Source organism: Branchiostoma lanceolatum, chromosome 12, assembly GCF_035083965.1.
Source record: "Branchiostoma lanceolatum isolate klBraLanc5 chromosome 12, klBraLanc5.hap2, whole genome shotgun sequence".
Classification (NCBI taxonomy): Eukaryota; Metazoa; Chordata; class Leptocardii; order Amphioxiformes; family Branchiostomatidae; genus Branchiostoma; species Branchiostoma lanceolatum.
In genome coordinates this window covers 11,792,341-11,806,901 of record NC_089733.1, presented here as the reverse complement: position 1 = coordinate 11,806,901, position 14,561 = coordinate 11,792,341, and the positions used below count along the sequence as shown (strand labels likewise).

General features: G+C 42.2%; 2 protein-coding genes across 2 annotated transcripts; one reads left to right on the top strand and one right to left on the bottom strand.

Moving 5' to 3' along the window:
* Positions 1 to 431: 431 nt before the first annotated feature.
* LOC136445928 (L-proline trans-4-hydroxylase-like) lies at positions 432 to 6,445 on the bottom strand. Its single transcript, XM_066444162.1, has 9 exons — positions 5,581 to 6,445; positions 5,012 to 5,096; positions 4,215 to 4,407; positions 3,668 to 3,759; positions 3,186 to 3,276; positions 2,674 to 2,760; positions 1,847 to 1,956; positions 1,044 to 1,128; positions 432 to 639 (listed from the first exon to the last, which is right to left on the bottom strand). The coding sequence occupies exons 1-9, from the start codon at positions 5,585 to 5,587 to the stop codon at positions 529 to 531; spliced, it is 861 nt and encodes a 286-aa protein (XP_066300259.1). The 5' UTR covers positions 5,588 to 6,445; the 3' UTR covers positions 432 to 528.
* On the top strand, positions 5,142 to 14,461 carry LOC136445926 (betaine--homocysteine S-methyltransferase 1-like). The gene is made up of 10 exons (XM_066444160.1): positions 5,142 to 5,162; positions 7,952 to 8,100; positions 8,439 to 8,580; positions 9,218 to 9,336; positions 10,019 to 10,210; positions 10,544 to 10,691; positions 11,357 to 11,545; positions 11,937 to 12,067; positions 13,709 to 13,809; positions 14,319 to 14,461. The coding sequence occupies exons 2-10, from the start codon at positions 7,960 to 7,962 to the stop codon at positions 14,401 to 14,403; spliced, it is 1,248 nt and encodes a 415-aa protein (XP_066300257.1). The 5' UTR covers positions 5,142 to 5,162; positions 7,952 to 7,959; the 3' UTR covers positions 14,404 to 14,461.
* The last annotated feature ends 100 nt before the right edge of the window (positions 14,462 to 14,561 follow it).

Below are 14,561 nucleotides of genomic sequence, written 5' to 3'. Positions count from 1 at the left end.
ACATGTCACAGTAGCGATGTTTGAGCGAGTTACTGTCTTCTCCACAATCATAATCATCATGGAAATATGTTGGATCGAGGGGGGGCGCAACAATTGGCGCCTGCGCCTAGACCCCATGTTGAGAGAGTGAAAACAAGGGTTTAAACCATAAAATCCTTGTCTTGGTGGGATTTTTGTGTGCAATCCGTGCAGTATAGGGGTGGCTGTGGTAGGAAAGACTCTGTATTTTTTGAATTTGTTAAAATAAACGACCTGTCTCCATCTGGGGTTTCGGCACCCCCATGACAACTCGGTGTTTGAAGCCTATAGGACCAATCTAAGGGCTTTGGTTAGGGGGTTTATTTGTAGATTAGCCATGTAGATGTTGTCGGAAATGCGTATGATAACAGTTGACATAACAGGTTAGTATTGGAGGCTACGTTTTTATGGTCTGATGTTTTGATTACTGAGATAATGACACCTTTTTTCTTCACTTCCCCATAGTGCTACATGCATGCTGTCATGTATTGAAACAGTTGTGTCCCCTATCTATGCCTTGTTGTCCAAGGACCCCAATGAGAAGTCTTTATCCAGTGAGAAGAAGTCCTTTCCAGTTAAGTCAGTCGCTGTAGAACACTCCATGATTGCGGAGTTGGGAAGCTGTAAAGCATATAAAACTCAGTATGGCTTATTATTACATAACCATTTTCAACCTTTTGTATAACTTTCATAAGCCAAGTTCATGTAGGTTACGACTGATATACCATCACAGTAGCATCACTATCAGTACATTGGTAAAAATGGAGGTACAGCTTTTTCAAGATATGCATTCTAGTAGGCTGTAAACGTGGAAAAATGTTGATAAAAGTAACTATTCAACAGTATTTACGTTCTCCTAATTGATATCAAAGCACTGATGGCAGATATACACACGACGGTCCAAATCTGCGCGAACATGAATCACAGTAGTAACTTTAGGAAAAGGTGTATACTTACAGTAACGTTAAAGAGGTTTGCGTGTTAGATAACAGTTAGATAAATGCTTCCCTAAAGGCTGAACTTACCTTGCTGAGAGGCGTGTACTGAGGATGGTGGTGTTTGTAAACAGGGTTGTTATCAGCACGGTTGTAAGCAACGAGGAAGGCCCATCTGCAGCAAGTCATAGATAGAGTATCATCATTTGGACCTCAATGATGGTGGTTTGGACAATAAGGTAAGCATTATTTTAACACAGCATAAGAGACTTGTACTTGATCAACAGTATCGTATTATTTTTCTGATGTGCAAAGGCGTTGCTTCATTTCTGACCTAGGTTACTGTACACCCCCCCCCCCACGAGACTTTTTCCGCTTTACCCGTCGTTCCCCTTAGCCCCCGATGTCAATCTGCCCCCCTCCCTTCTCTTTTGCCTCCAATGGCCACCGTTAACATGAACTGCTGCATGGCCAACACGTTGTCTGTATAACGCAAACTCCAGCTGTCCGGGGATTTCTGTCCCCTCCCCGCGGACTTGCAAGGCGGTTACAGGGCGGCGAGCGGTCACAGGAGGCTTGATGGAATTCAGGCTAGCCAACACGGAAATCGTGTAGAAAGTAACAACAAAGCTTTTGACACGACTAAGGTAATTGACCCTTTGCTACACATTCTGGGCCAATTTTCGGCCAAGTAGCGTGATCATACAAATTCCTCCCAGTTTGCAGTTTATTAGTACCATTGGGACAGCTACCTGTGCGTCCGAAAAGATAGATCGGCCGTTTTTGATCCAATATGGCGGCGGCCAATATCTTACATGAACGCAAAGAAACGCATTTTTGTTATATAGCTAGTTGTGACGTCATGTTCAAACAGCCAATAGGAAAGAGCGAACCTGCGCCTGTCGCTGCTGTTCTGGTCGCTGCGGTGCAGGATGTTGGAGTGGAAGAACAGCGCATCTCCCGGGTTTATCTCCACATGGAACAGGCCCAGTGCCTTCTCCAGCTGTGAAAACAACAAAACGGTTAGCCGCCGTTAGCGTGAGAATATTTACTGCCACAGTGGTGCTGTAATTCTGTGAATGGTTTAACAGGTTGGTAAGACTCCCATTCCACTAGATGGTGATTACTAGCCTCCATAGCAGGCTCTGAATCGGCCTTTTTGGGGGCTAGATAATACACCCTTTGCAGCCAGCCCGTAACCATTAGCCACCCGTTATGGTTACGGAAGGCTGATGGTTACGGGCTGGCTGCAAAAGGTGTATTATTTAGCCCCCCAAAAGGCCGGTTCAGAGCCTGCTATGGAGGCTAGGTGATTGCCCTGCGATCTCGATGCGACTAAAATTGGGTTTGTGTATCCCTCGACCTGGTGATTGGAATATCATGCAAATGCAAAGGTATGACTGAAAAGACAACAAAACATTCTCAAAGCGTAAAAAGATTCGATTTTTCATCCATAAAACTCGTTAAGCACTTTGTAAAATTCTAGCAAGCAGGGAGATTGCCACCCTCGTGGAAAGGGGTGTGAGCTATTCAAACGTAAGATTCTTTCTTAGTATACACAACCATATTTCTTCACTGACGCTTCTAAGCTGCCGTCTTCCTTGTTATTGCAACACCACCTTGTGGCAAGGAGGAGCAACGCTCGTTGATACCCAAAGAAAGTGTCGCAAAAATCAAAACAGGTCATTCAGTCATCCTGACAGAGAAAAATGCTTCCTACCTGTGACACTCTCTCTAGGTCCGCTCCTGCCTGGTCGCCGACATGGCTGTGGTCAACTCTGCCCGCCTTGTGGGACCCAGGGATGATCTAAATAAAACACAACAAACAAATAAATGAAAAAGCAAACAAGTGGGTATCTAAGACAAAAAACTTCGTTGATTGTGCATTGTCAAAATACTAGACTATTCAGTCTGTTTAAAGTGATTTCTGCAGCTCTACGTACTTTTATTATTGTTTGTTATAATTCATTTGATGCTTATAATGAAAGCTCATCTGTGTTGGTAGTAATCATAATACAATGCACAGTGGTCGTCGAAAATTCGATCCGTGAATGACTCGTGAATATCTTAGTGTTGGAAGAAAGTTTAGCATTGTATCATTTTGATGCTTGTATTTTCAATTTTCAGGTCGTAACCGTCTGTTGCATGGGTTACCCCGATGTTACTTGGTCACTTCATGATTTTGTGTGGTCACTTCCATGTTTTTGTGTGGATAAGACAAGCTGTGATTACCTTGAGGCACCCATTTTCCCTGTCGGCCTTGTCAACTGCGATCCACACCGTTCCCATAGTAGGGTACATACAGCCATTCTCGTACCAGTAGCTGGGAATGGAAATATTTCAGTTACAAATATTTCTTTCTCACATTTACTCCTCTGAAGAGTTGTATTTGCCGATATACAGCAAGAATAGTGGCTCTATGGTTTCTATGGAAGTTTGTAAACAGTGCGTTAGTTGTCAATAAAAAGAAGAGTGATTCAAGGCCAAGAACTAAAATATCCATTAATGAAAGTTGCTCAGATATAATTCTTCATCCATGATGACTGCAAGCCACGTGAGAAAGGAATAAAATAACAACACTAGATTCCAATGCCCTACGATGTTATATCATTGACGCATAACAAAACTATCATAAGAGGCACAGTGTTTGTTTCTTAGTATCTTGTATATTAAAACCACATAGGGGCTTATTTGTGTAGGTGGAAGTAGCCTACCCATAGTCCTGATGCCAGAGATGTGCGCCTCCTGTACGGGCCTCCTTCATTATGACCTTGGAATGGTAATGATATACCTCACCTCCAAGAAGCTGAGTAAACAACAACAACAACAACATGTAAACAGCAAAGAAAACACAAGATATCCATGGATCCAATGACCTCCGCTGACCAAGAAGAATTCTCTGACAGTCTAATTTCAAGTCAACATTGTACCCTCCTCTCTGTCGATACATACGAAACAAAGGTCTAAAGTCAGTTTTTACATGTGCAGCAAACGATATCTGCCGTAGTGGTATCCCGTTACGTATGACAAATTTCTCCACGGAAATGCTGCTGGACACCAACATGGGGACAGACTGACAAATGACGTCACGGCAATACGTTTCTGTACATGACTACTTCCAATTCCATTTTTTTTGAGCCAATTGAATGACTTCACTCATCTATACCGCCCAAACACGTCATCCCGTTTTTATCTAGGTTGAAGTAACGACTGTCCTTGTTTTGTGGTGACGTATGTAGTAAATGATTGAACAAGAAGTACCTGTTCAAAAGTTCCCGCCACCTTCTCCGTCCTGGCCACCACACCGGTGATGTCATTACCCACATTGTTCCACAGGACAGTCTTGGTCTTCCTTCCCTGTGTGTCGTCTCGCCCGTAGGTTTTGGTCTTCACCCCATCATCCGACTCTAAAGCCTCCGTCAACTTCCTCATCTCTTCATCACTCATGAGAGACCTGCGGTGAGCAGGATAAAAATATTGCCGATGCATCCCATGGAGGTGATCTTAACTTCCAGTTTAGCTCTTTGAAGAACTTAAAAAGCCCACTGATCGTGACAGGAAAGACAGACGATATGTACAGTATATACAGGTTCATTGTACAACTAGCGAAATAAATGAGGCATGTTTCCAACTGCGCATGCTCAGCAAGATGCATTGTGGGTAATATGTCAAAGGTGAAGGCCCCTAACTTGTAAGCAGTTCATGTCACGACCATGCTAAACTTGAAGCGTCCAAACGTGTTTTGCTTCTTATGTGTCAACGGCCTTCCACTTTAAAATATTACCAACAATGCATTTCGCTGCGCATGCGCAGTTGGAACCAATTGGTTGATTTCTCTAGCTCTTTTTGACAAGTACAATAAACAGTGAACCACGGCTTAACGTCCAGTTCTAAAGACGACAACCCTACCTAGTAGCGTGCAACTCGACCCCCTGTAGTCTAGGTCCAGAGGTACAGTCATAGTCCGCGTACATTTATCGTCTAGAACATTTATTACATTGATCGTCGGACCAATGCCATGAAAACATTGACTGAGTGAAGATCAAATGACCTCTGACCTGATGATGACGTAGCCATTCTTCTCGAAGTCAGCTTTGACCTCATCCGTCACCTTGAAGTCCCCCGTATAATGGTACTCAGATTCTGAATTTTAAGAGAAACGATTGAAATGTCAACGTTTGTATGACCGATGCAGATTTTATTCGCTTGGTAAGTTTCATGTTCTGTTGTATGGTTTCACAAATACTAGAACAGGTTTCACGAACGAATTTAACATGATCGCGAACTACAAAATCGTTTTATTCCGCCCTCGAAATTGCAGGCTCAGGTCCGTATCTTTTGGCCCAAGAGATAGGTCACTTATAGAAAGATCAGTGTATCTAGCAACAATACGGACCCAAAGATCTCCCGACTTTCTGAGGAAGGTGACCTTTGACCTTACCTTACACTACCTTATACCTTACCACAGTTGAGACACTTAGTCAACTTCCGTAATAGCATTCAAAAATGACGGGGATTGCTTTGAAGCCACTAATTGTTAAAACCTGCATAAGAGGTGTTTAGAACCCACAGAGATTGTCGATGTACCATAGGAATGAGCACATTCACCCCATACAGTAGGACTCACCTGGCATCGATGCAGTCTGCTGAGTGTGTCGTACCCTTTGCACAGCACGTCATTCAGGGACCACATGCCACATGATGTTTGTACCTTGTCGCCATCTTTGTGTACACATTGTGACAATTATAGACCAGGTATGCAATTCACTGTGGCGGTGGACTTTAAAACCCTTGCAAGCTCAAAGTTCTTATAGGATACTTATGATTCCACATCATCCTTCTAAATTTTGATTATTAATCAATATGTGCACAACGACGTAATTAATTGTGCCTAGCTGATATGTTTCAAGATGTTAATTACAACCTAGTGTCCTTTCGTCAGTCAGAAACTAGCCAACACTATGAGATTTTGTCTCCAAAATTTGAGTTATATATTATCGCAACATGTCAAATCATCAAGTCAAGTAGATCATGTTGTCTGGCCTGTGTGTCAGTTAGCTGTGCATGTTCGGTCAAAAATAAACACAATCAATTTATCTTTTGCAAAATCAGCAAAACAACTTATGTCAATAGGTGTACCTTACCTTTACCGATACTTTGCCCTAACCCTTACCTGCTACCCTTTTGAGTTACAGCTTTTGTTAGTTAACGTGACAACTGACAGAACTTCAACACCCTCCAGTTTTCTCGATATCACATGCAACCAGACATTCAAAGAAAGAAGAATAAATCTATGGATCAATCTTTTTAAAAAGAATCCATAAAATTTTATATTTGTAAGCTGACATGAAGCGGAAAAGTCGTTGTAATCAGATATTTTAACTTGGACTACGTAACTACGACTTTGCATATAATGGGAACTATTACATATCGGAAGGCTATATATACATAAGCAAATATAAAACTAACGTATCTCTCGCTGATGATCACCACTTAATGTGTAGAAAGAGATATCGATTGACATCCCCCCCCACACACACACTGACACACACACACACACACACGCACACACACACACACACACACACACACACACACACACACACACACACACACACACACACACACACACACACTCACATAATGCTGATTTAATATGTTCAGCCTCTAGATAAGTAAATAATGGTTCCTCAATTGGCGGAGTCATTTGCATGATACTACGAGAAAGGCGGTACCTAATAGGTTTATGGGAGGGACAAATATCTAGCCCAACCGGTGAAAACCAGTTCTAATGAAATAATGCCTGATGCACTCTGACCTTTGTTTGCCCCAAGCTGCAATTTTGTTTACAAACGCCGGGTACCGGCTCTGTGTGCTCACATAGATAGTGCACGTTGCGGAGACAGCCGAGAAAGGTACGGTTTCTTTGTATTCTGTTCCACATGGATATTTGACATTTCCTTGGAGACACCTTTGGTTCACGGAATGTACACAGTGCTACTACGATGTGACTTACTACATGTATATACATTAAACATAGCGTTACATGTATACGCTATGTAACGCTATGTTTAATGTATATTCATCTAGTAAGTCACATCGTAGTAGCACTGTGTACATGCTGCTTGTGGTCTATACAAAGTTTACTTCCTATTTTTTTTTCTCAAACAATCGGAGAGAAAGCAGTTCATTGCATGTCAATATAAGAAAAAAATCGATCTATTAAGGTGCAAGCAACTATCTTTACCTTCTATTTTCAACGTCATACCTACATCTTCACCAAAAGCCGGTCCATTGTTTTCATAAGTAGGCGTGGGGTGTGCACTAGTGGGGGGGAGGGGTTCATACCCAGGTCAGGCGAAAGCAGGTCAAACGAGTTACTTGAGTCGTCTGATCTAACATGATTAGAGACTCCTGTTTCTTGTTGTTTCCATGAAAAGATACGCCGGATAGCCGACCGCTGTAAGCTTATGACAATAATCTTATAAAGATATTAAATTGCTTTTATGAAACGTTCATAAGACCAGGGAGTACAGTTACTACGTTTTTAAGGTAATATGCTAATCATTGAAACGGTGATTGCACTGTATAACCGATAGAACGCCTCAGTAAGGCAAAACAATAAGTGTGATGGGTTATTTAACGCACTCGATGTTTGGACCTTTATTTGGATTCACAATTACTGTAAATGCATTTAAGTTCGCGTGGTTTTTATTTCGCGCCAAGGCGAGAATGGAGCTAGTGTTTGCGGTGGTTTAAGTTCGCGGCAGCGCTATAGTCACATACTGCTACAGTATTGGCCAAAAATTAAGTTCGCGGTGAAACGTCGCCGCGAAAACCGCGAACATAAAGACACCGCATACATTTCTGCATTTACAGTAATTGCGGCATTTAACAATTGACCTAAAAACACACCTGTGTAATTATGTACATAATTACCTCTTAGGATGTCTTTGTTTCGGGAATGATAACAGGTTTGTTTATCCCGTCTTCCTCAGGTTACACCATGTCTCTTTACCTCTCTCGTTTATCGAAGACATTGCGACACCAGGGTTTACTGCAGAAACCTTCTGTGTCGGCTGTCAGTCATGGCGTTCGGAAACTCTGCAGGTCAGCTGCAATGAACAAAGATGGCGCCCCTGATCCAGTAAGTGTTCATGACTTTTATAACTTTCAGTGACTCGTGTGTTAGTGCATAGCGTCATTTCGTGAATATCGTGGGGTTTTAAGCGATTATTTCAGCCAATGGACACATGGATATGGGACGTTAATAAGTTATAAACATACGAAATATTGCAGAGCATTTTAATAGCATTTTCAGAGCTGTGCCATCAGTAAGCCATTAGACATGTTACAGCAAGGATGCGGTCCCAAGCGCAACCGATGATCCTAGCTTTGGAGTGTCACCGCAAAGTCAACCAGGTAAATGAAATGCGTTCGAGGTTCTGTTATAAGAAGCCTGTATTCTTTATCCTGTTCCTCCAGATAAGGAAGAAGGGTCTGTTAGAGCGCCTGTGTGAGGGGCCGGTGGTTGGGGACGGAAGTTACGTCTTTACCTTGGAGAGACGTGGATACGTTCTAGCCGGGCCATGGACACCGGAAGTCGTCATAGAACATCCAGAAGCGGGTATTCAATTAAACGTTTAAGCCTGACATCTGTGAAATCGTAAGGGAAATTGATTTATGTAAAACACGGAAATGCAATGCTGAAGTACCAATATGTAGAACTATCGTATTGTTCTTGTTGCTGATACCTTCATAAAATAGCATATCTATACGGTACAATATCTGACAATAGTATTACTGATGTTGACCAAACTGGAGCTTGTTGATTAACGTGAAATTAGTATCATTTTAAGAAAAATGTATTATCACCCCGGATATGGAGCCTAAAGGGACCGTAAATTCTATCAAGGGACATGTGGACAAGGTTGATCTAATTACAGTAGCTTCCTATAAGGCATACTCAGCGATAATTTGGCCGTGAATTATCTTTCAGAACCAGGGGGTCAGATGCTTATTACATCTGTGCTACATGAATATTCTATTGTATTTTTATTCTATTTCGTCTTAGGCTCGGTTCCTAGCGAATTGGTAATTGCTTTAGCTTTGTCATATCCTTGAACTCACCTGTTTGCCCCATTGGCTCGTGTATATTTTCAGCATCAGTCCCTAGGGAACAAACATCTAAGGCTATTAAGAGTAGTAGCACATGGGGTCATATTTAAAGATTTAAAGCCTAGTTCAATGTTGTTGTTTTTCAGTGGAATCTCTACACAGAGAGTACCTCCACGCAGGCGCAGATGTGTTGCAGGCTTCAACTTTTTACTCGTCAGACGACAAGTTGACCATGCCTGGGCACGAGGCCGGGCGGACAATCACGGTAATAACCCTGGGAACGGGATTTGTGAAATGAGTGTTGAAATGAAATTCTGCTCTTTTAATCTTTTCGAAAATTCTTGGTCAATACCATGATTTTTTTTTTCAATACGACATGTATGGCTTGAGTCTCCGATGTTGTCCACATGACAATTATTCCCCATCGGTTGCAGATCACTACTTCCATTACTACTACTGATGTGTTGCGTATCCTATAGGTTGTTTGCACTCACGTGATAATGACGTAAGTATTGTCCACCACGATGGATGGTTCAATCTGATACATTTGTATCTGCCAGGCAAATCGACTTTGATTGCAGTTACGTCATTATTACATACACCCAGGTAAATCTATAGAAGCATAATTGACACAAAAGTACAGCGACTCTCACGCAGCTATCTACAAATTACAAAATAGAATTTTCTAAAAATAAATCCTAAATTTTATATGATTCTACTAACATGAGTAGATCGGTGATATCTTGTTACAATCGAATGGGGATTTGCTAGACGTGGGTTTCATTATCTTATCTATAAGCAATCTTTTATGTATTTACACCTGTTTTTCTACAGTGAGAGTTGTCACATCTAAAGATATATGTGTGACTCTTCTAGTTTAACCATCCAAAATGGCGACTATGACGTCACGTGTTAACACAATATAAGGTCACTGTTTTGTTTCGCAGTGCAAAGAGCTAAATGACAAGGCCTGTACCATTCTGAAGGAGGTGGTGGGGGGTGCAGACGTGCTTCTGTGTGGGGCGATGTCGCCGACCCCCTCCTACCTGGACGGGAAGGGGAAGCAGGCCGTGCAACAAGAGTACGCCAAGCAGATGCAGGCCTTCATAGACCACGACTTAGACTTCTTATTGGCCGAGGTAAGTCAAGTGATAAAAATCTTAAATGATGGGGTAAGTCACGTTGGTTACCAAGACGACGCAGGTTGACCTCCTATTGGTCGAGGAAAGTCACGTGAGTCGACAACGATTTTCACCTCTTATTGCTAGGTGATCGATGTAAGTCCCGTTTTGAATAATCTGGGATTCTCCTCATGTCGAGACAGTCATCCACAAAATTAACTTCTCCCTGCTTAAGTAGCATTTTGGCACCAAGTTTGCATTGGCTATTGGGTTAGGCAATAGGGAGAGGGTTAAAACCAGCCATAAATCTACAATGTCGAGCTTTCAGTGACTCCTGATTTTCGTGAATAGTTCCTAGGGCACGTGGAAGAGGCGGAGTGGGCCATAGAGCTGATGAAGACCAAAGGGAAGCCCGTAGCATGTACGTTACGGATCGGGCCTAAAGGGGACTGCGCGAAAGTACCGGCAGGGGAGTGCGCAGTGAGAATGGCCGATGCCGGTAAGAATGGATCCATTTGCACTTGTAATACAAACAAGGTTATACCTATCAACATTTGATAGAGCCCCCTTGGTTATTATGATAACACAAGGAGACACAATATGACTTGATGCACTATGTTATAACACCCTGTTACACTCTTGCATTCTGCACAATACGTATTGGTGTGCATAGAAGCAACTGTCTTTGCTCGCTGGGAAAAATTAAACAATCGTGTTTGTCTGTTTGAAATAAAATCGCGGCAGGTCAAGGATTCAATTCCCCAACCCATACAAAAGACTTTTTAAAAGAATGGTACAAACTGGCTTAGCTCTCAGAATACGCATTTGGACGTTGATCACACAGGGTTAGTACTGTTACCAGTAAATTACCCCCTACTGCAGTAATGTCTTTGCTTGCTCAGCTGTATGACCAAAGGGCTAAAGAAACTATGGTGGGCGCCGCCCTATACACCATATGTTATACTAATCTGAGGACAGATTTTTACGATAAAATGCCTTTCTGTGTTTAATCAATGCTATGATTGGGATTCTATATGCAAATTTTATAGAGCCAACCAATGTAAATTCCAACAAAATTCAAACTGATAAGTCTGCCATGATTATACAAATAAAGATCCAATTTTTATTGAAATGACTGTAAATTTAACTTTCAAACACTCAAAGGGGCCGACGTCATCGGTCTCAACTGTCTGTTCGACCCCAACACGTCCCTTAAGACCATGGAACTGATGAAGACAGAACTGGACAAACGGGGTCTCTCTCCGTACCTGATGATGCAGCCACTGGGCTTCCACTGCCCGGAGGTGGAGAATGAAGACGAAGGTTACCAAATGTTGCCTGAGTGTCCTTTTGGTAAGAAGACGTTCATATAGAAACGACATTGTCGTAAACGCATGTCAAGAAATGTTTGTAAACTTTTTTTCATAGCCAATCACGAATATAATGATGGTCATCAGAGGATTCTGAAGATGATGAAAACTAAGATGGGTGCGACGTAAAATTAGAATAGAGTTCAGTGATCTTTATTTTTACTGTTGAATTTATTTCCAGCAGTTTTCATGACAAGCACAAATCTACATAGAACCTTGATGACATCATTCTATACGTCATAGACCTCTCTCCCTCTCTTTTTCATCTCTCCCTCTCTCTATTATAAACCATATAAACTAAAAAAGGTTTTGCTAAGATTTTCAGACTTGACATGTTTTAAGCTTTATATATGTTCTATTTTCGTTTTCCCCAGCCTTGGAACCCCGGCAGCTCACCCGGTTTGAAGCCCACGCCTTCGCTCGTGCCGCGTATGATCTGGGCGTGCGGTACATCGGCGGCTGCTGCGGCTTCGAGCCGCACCACATCCGGGCCATATCGGAGGAGGTACATATAATAAAAGTATTTTACTGGTAGAGTAGAGAGTAGGGGGTGACCCGGTGTGCTGGGCCAAAAACGCGAGCCGTAGCGAAGCTGCATTGCACTACCACTAGCTAGCTACTTGAAAAAGCATTATGCTTCACCTCAAATGAGGATGCCTTGAAAGGAAAAAATTCTACAGGTTATCGAACATAAGGTGGCGTCGTGTGACCTTGTGGTCAGGGTTGTTGACTCATAGTCTAAAGGTTATCTGTCCAAATCCCTGTCAACTGCTGATGTTGTGCCGTGGGAAGGGTATTTTACACGAATCGTTCCTTACATCACTCATAAATCATGGGTGCACAACAAGGAAAGTTCTTCGATTACTTTTTTTCAATCCAAATGGGTAAGAAATGTGTAACGTTGGGTAACATAAATTCGGGATTTTTCCGATAATGGTTGACTGAAATCAATCTAGCAGAACAATAAACCATCCTTTTTTTCTATTATTCTGTCAGTATCATGTACTATCTTTGCACTAATCATATATATGGTAGATTTTGTCTCTAGTCGTGCTGACACCATAATATTTCAACTTGAAACTACCGTCCGCCGCACGCACAATGACGGTGCTGTCGGGCAGGGGTGAACATTAATTCGGGAGAGAAGATTCGTCTTGAATATCTTGCCGCTAATTACATTTAATACAGCAGCTATTCGTTCCATCCTTGGCTTGAGGAGAGTGCTATGGATATAGACGTGTCCAAGTAAAAAAATACACGAAAAAACGGCCGTACCGCACACATCAGGCCTACGGGAACAACCCGTGTGTTGAGTCGGTAGCTATAGAACGTCAAAGTCGACATCCACCGTCATGCATGGCAACGTGTACATTATTCATGGAGAGTTAGCCGGATGCCGTAGCATTGATAATACTACTGTGTCCATGTATTCCTTGTAGTGTTAGGAGCAAACTTTGAGGAAAATATCGTCCTCAGTCCACAATCACACGCAACATTTAGACAAAAAAGTGTTCCTCACAAACCTTTGTCGTCTGCTTGACAACAGGATTCTGGGTAATGATATGGCGGCGGGAAAATACACGTGCCGTAGGTTGTAGCAATAAAGAGGGGTTTTGATGATTGATCACACTTAGAGTCCAATTGCAGGTCAGCAATTTTAAGAAAATAAGTTGTCTTGTAAATGATTATGTTTAGCAGGAAGCGGGTGTGACATTTGTCTTATTAACCAGCCGACAACGATGCAGTGTGATTCTCCCACGAAGCCCTCAGACTGTTCCAATAAGGGACGGAGAGTTTTTGTCCTCGTCGCCTTCTAATGCATGGTTATCGAAGCTTTTCAGACAGTGTTCTGAATACGTTAGTCTGTCAAGTTTGCATTTCTAGCGGTATTACTGATGTTGCATCTAGCACATATCCCTAAATACCCCGTTTTCGAAAAATCCCGAATTTAAGTACCCCACGAATTTATGTTACCCAACGTTATATTGAATTTTGTATTTTTCGCCAGAGCGAATGGCTCAACAATAATGCACTGCTTTTCAGCGTGGGATTTGGGAAATTTTGGATTAGCGAGGAGAAGTTGTAAGTAAGTAAAGCAAAGTAAGAGTATAACACTGTTCACATGCTGTCGTTATGTGGTGTTCAGCTGTCCCCAGAGCGAGGTGGAAAACTTGGAGAGGCCAGTAAGAAACACGTGCCCTGGGGAGGAGCTCTGAAGGACAGCATGCTGGAACCGAACAGGAACAAGTAAGGACATCTGGCCTTTCTTTTCCCATTGTTCGTAATGCTGCAGTGATATCTACAATTAGAATCTGTCCGGATGTGCATGCAGCTTGTGCTCTTCAACACAAACCTGGTGTGTTTTGCAATGAGGCGGTTTACCGGGTATGCAATACAAACAAACAAATAACGTTTTACGAAAGTTGTTACAAGGACATCCGGCCAGGAAGAACATTAAAGATGAGTCAAACAACTGAATAAAATTAAATTCCCTGAAGAATCAGACGTTTCAGATAGCATCCACTATCATTCATCAGTGATTGAAAACAAAAGTATTGCATCTCCGTTAACATCGCGTTTCTCGATTTTCAAAATGTTAAGGGTCTTTTGATTGCTTGCCTAACGCTGCTTCCACCCTCTAGACGGTGTGGCGCCAGTAATAGTGGCCACTTTATAGCTGTACAGAAAGATCCGTCAAGTGAGGGATAGTGATGTTGCGGTGCAGATCTAGACTTAATTTTCCTCTGTCACCACAGGGCGAGTCGACAGCACTGGGAGATGACGAAGCCAGCCTCCGGCCGCCCTGGGCACCCGGATGTACAGCCGAAACTGATACACTAGTGATAATGTTCTAAAGTCGATTAATTCATTGCAATAAACGTTGACTTGACTCGACAGAGACGATGAATCATTGTTATTGTTCTAATAAAATAAAAGATGATAGATCAGTTATTTCAAAGCTGATAGATCATTTATGATGTTTTAAAGCTGATAATTGT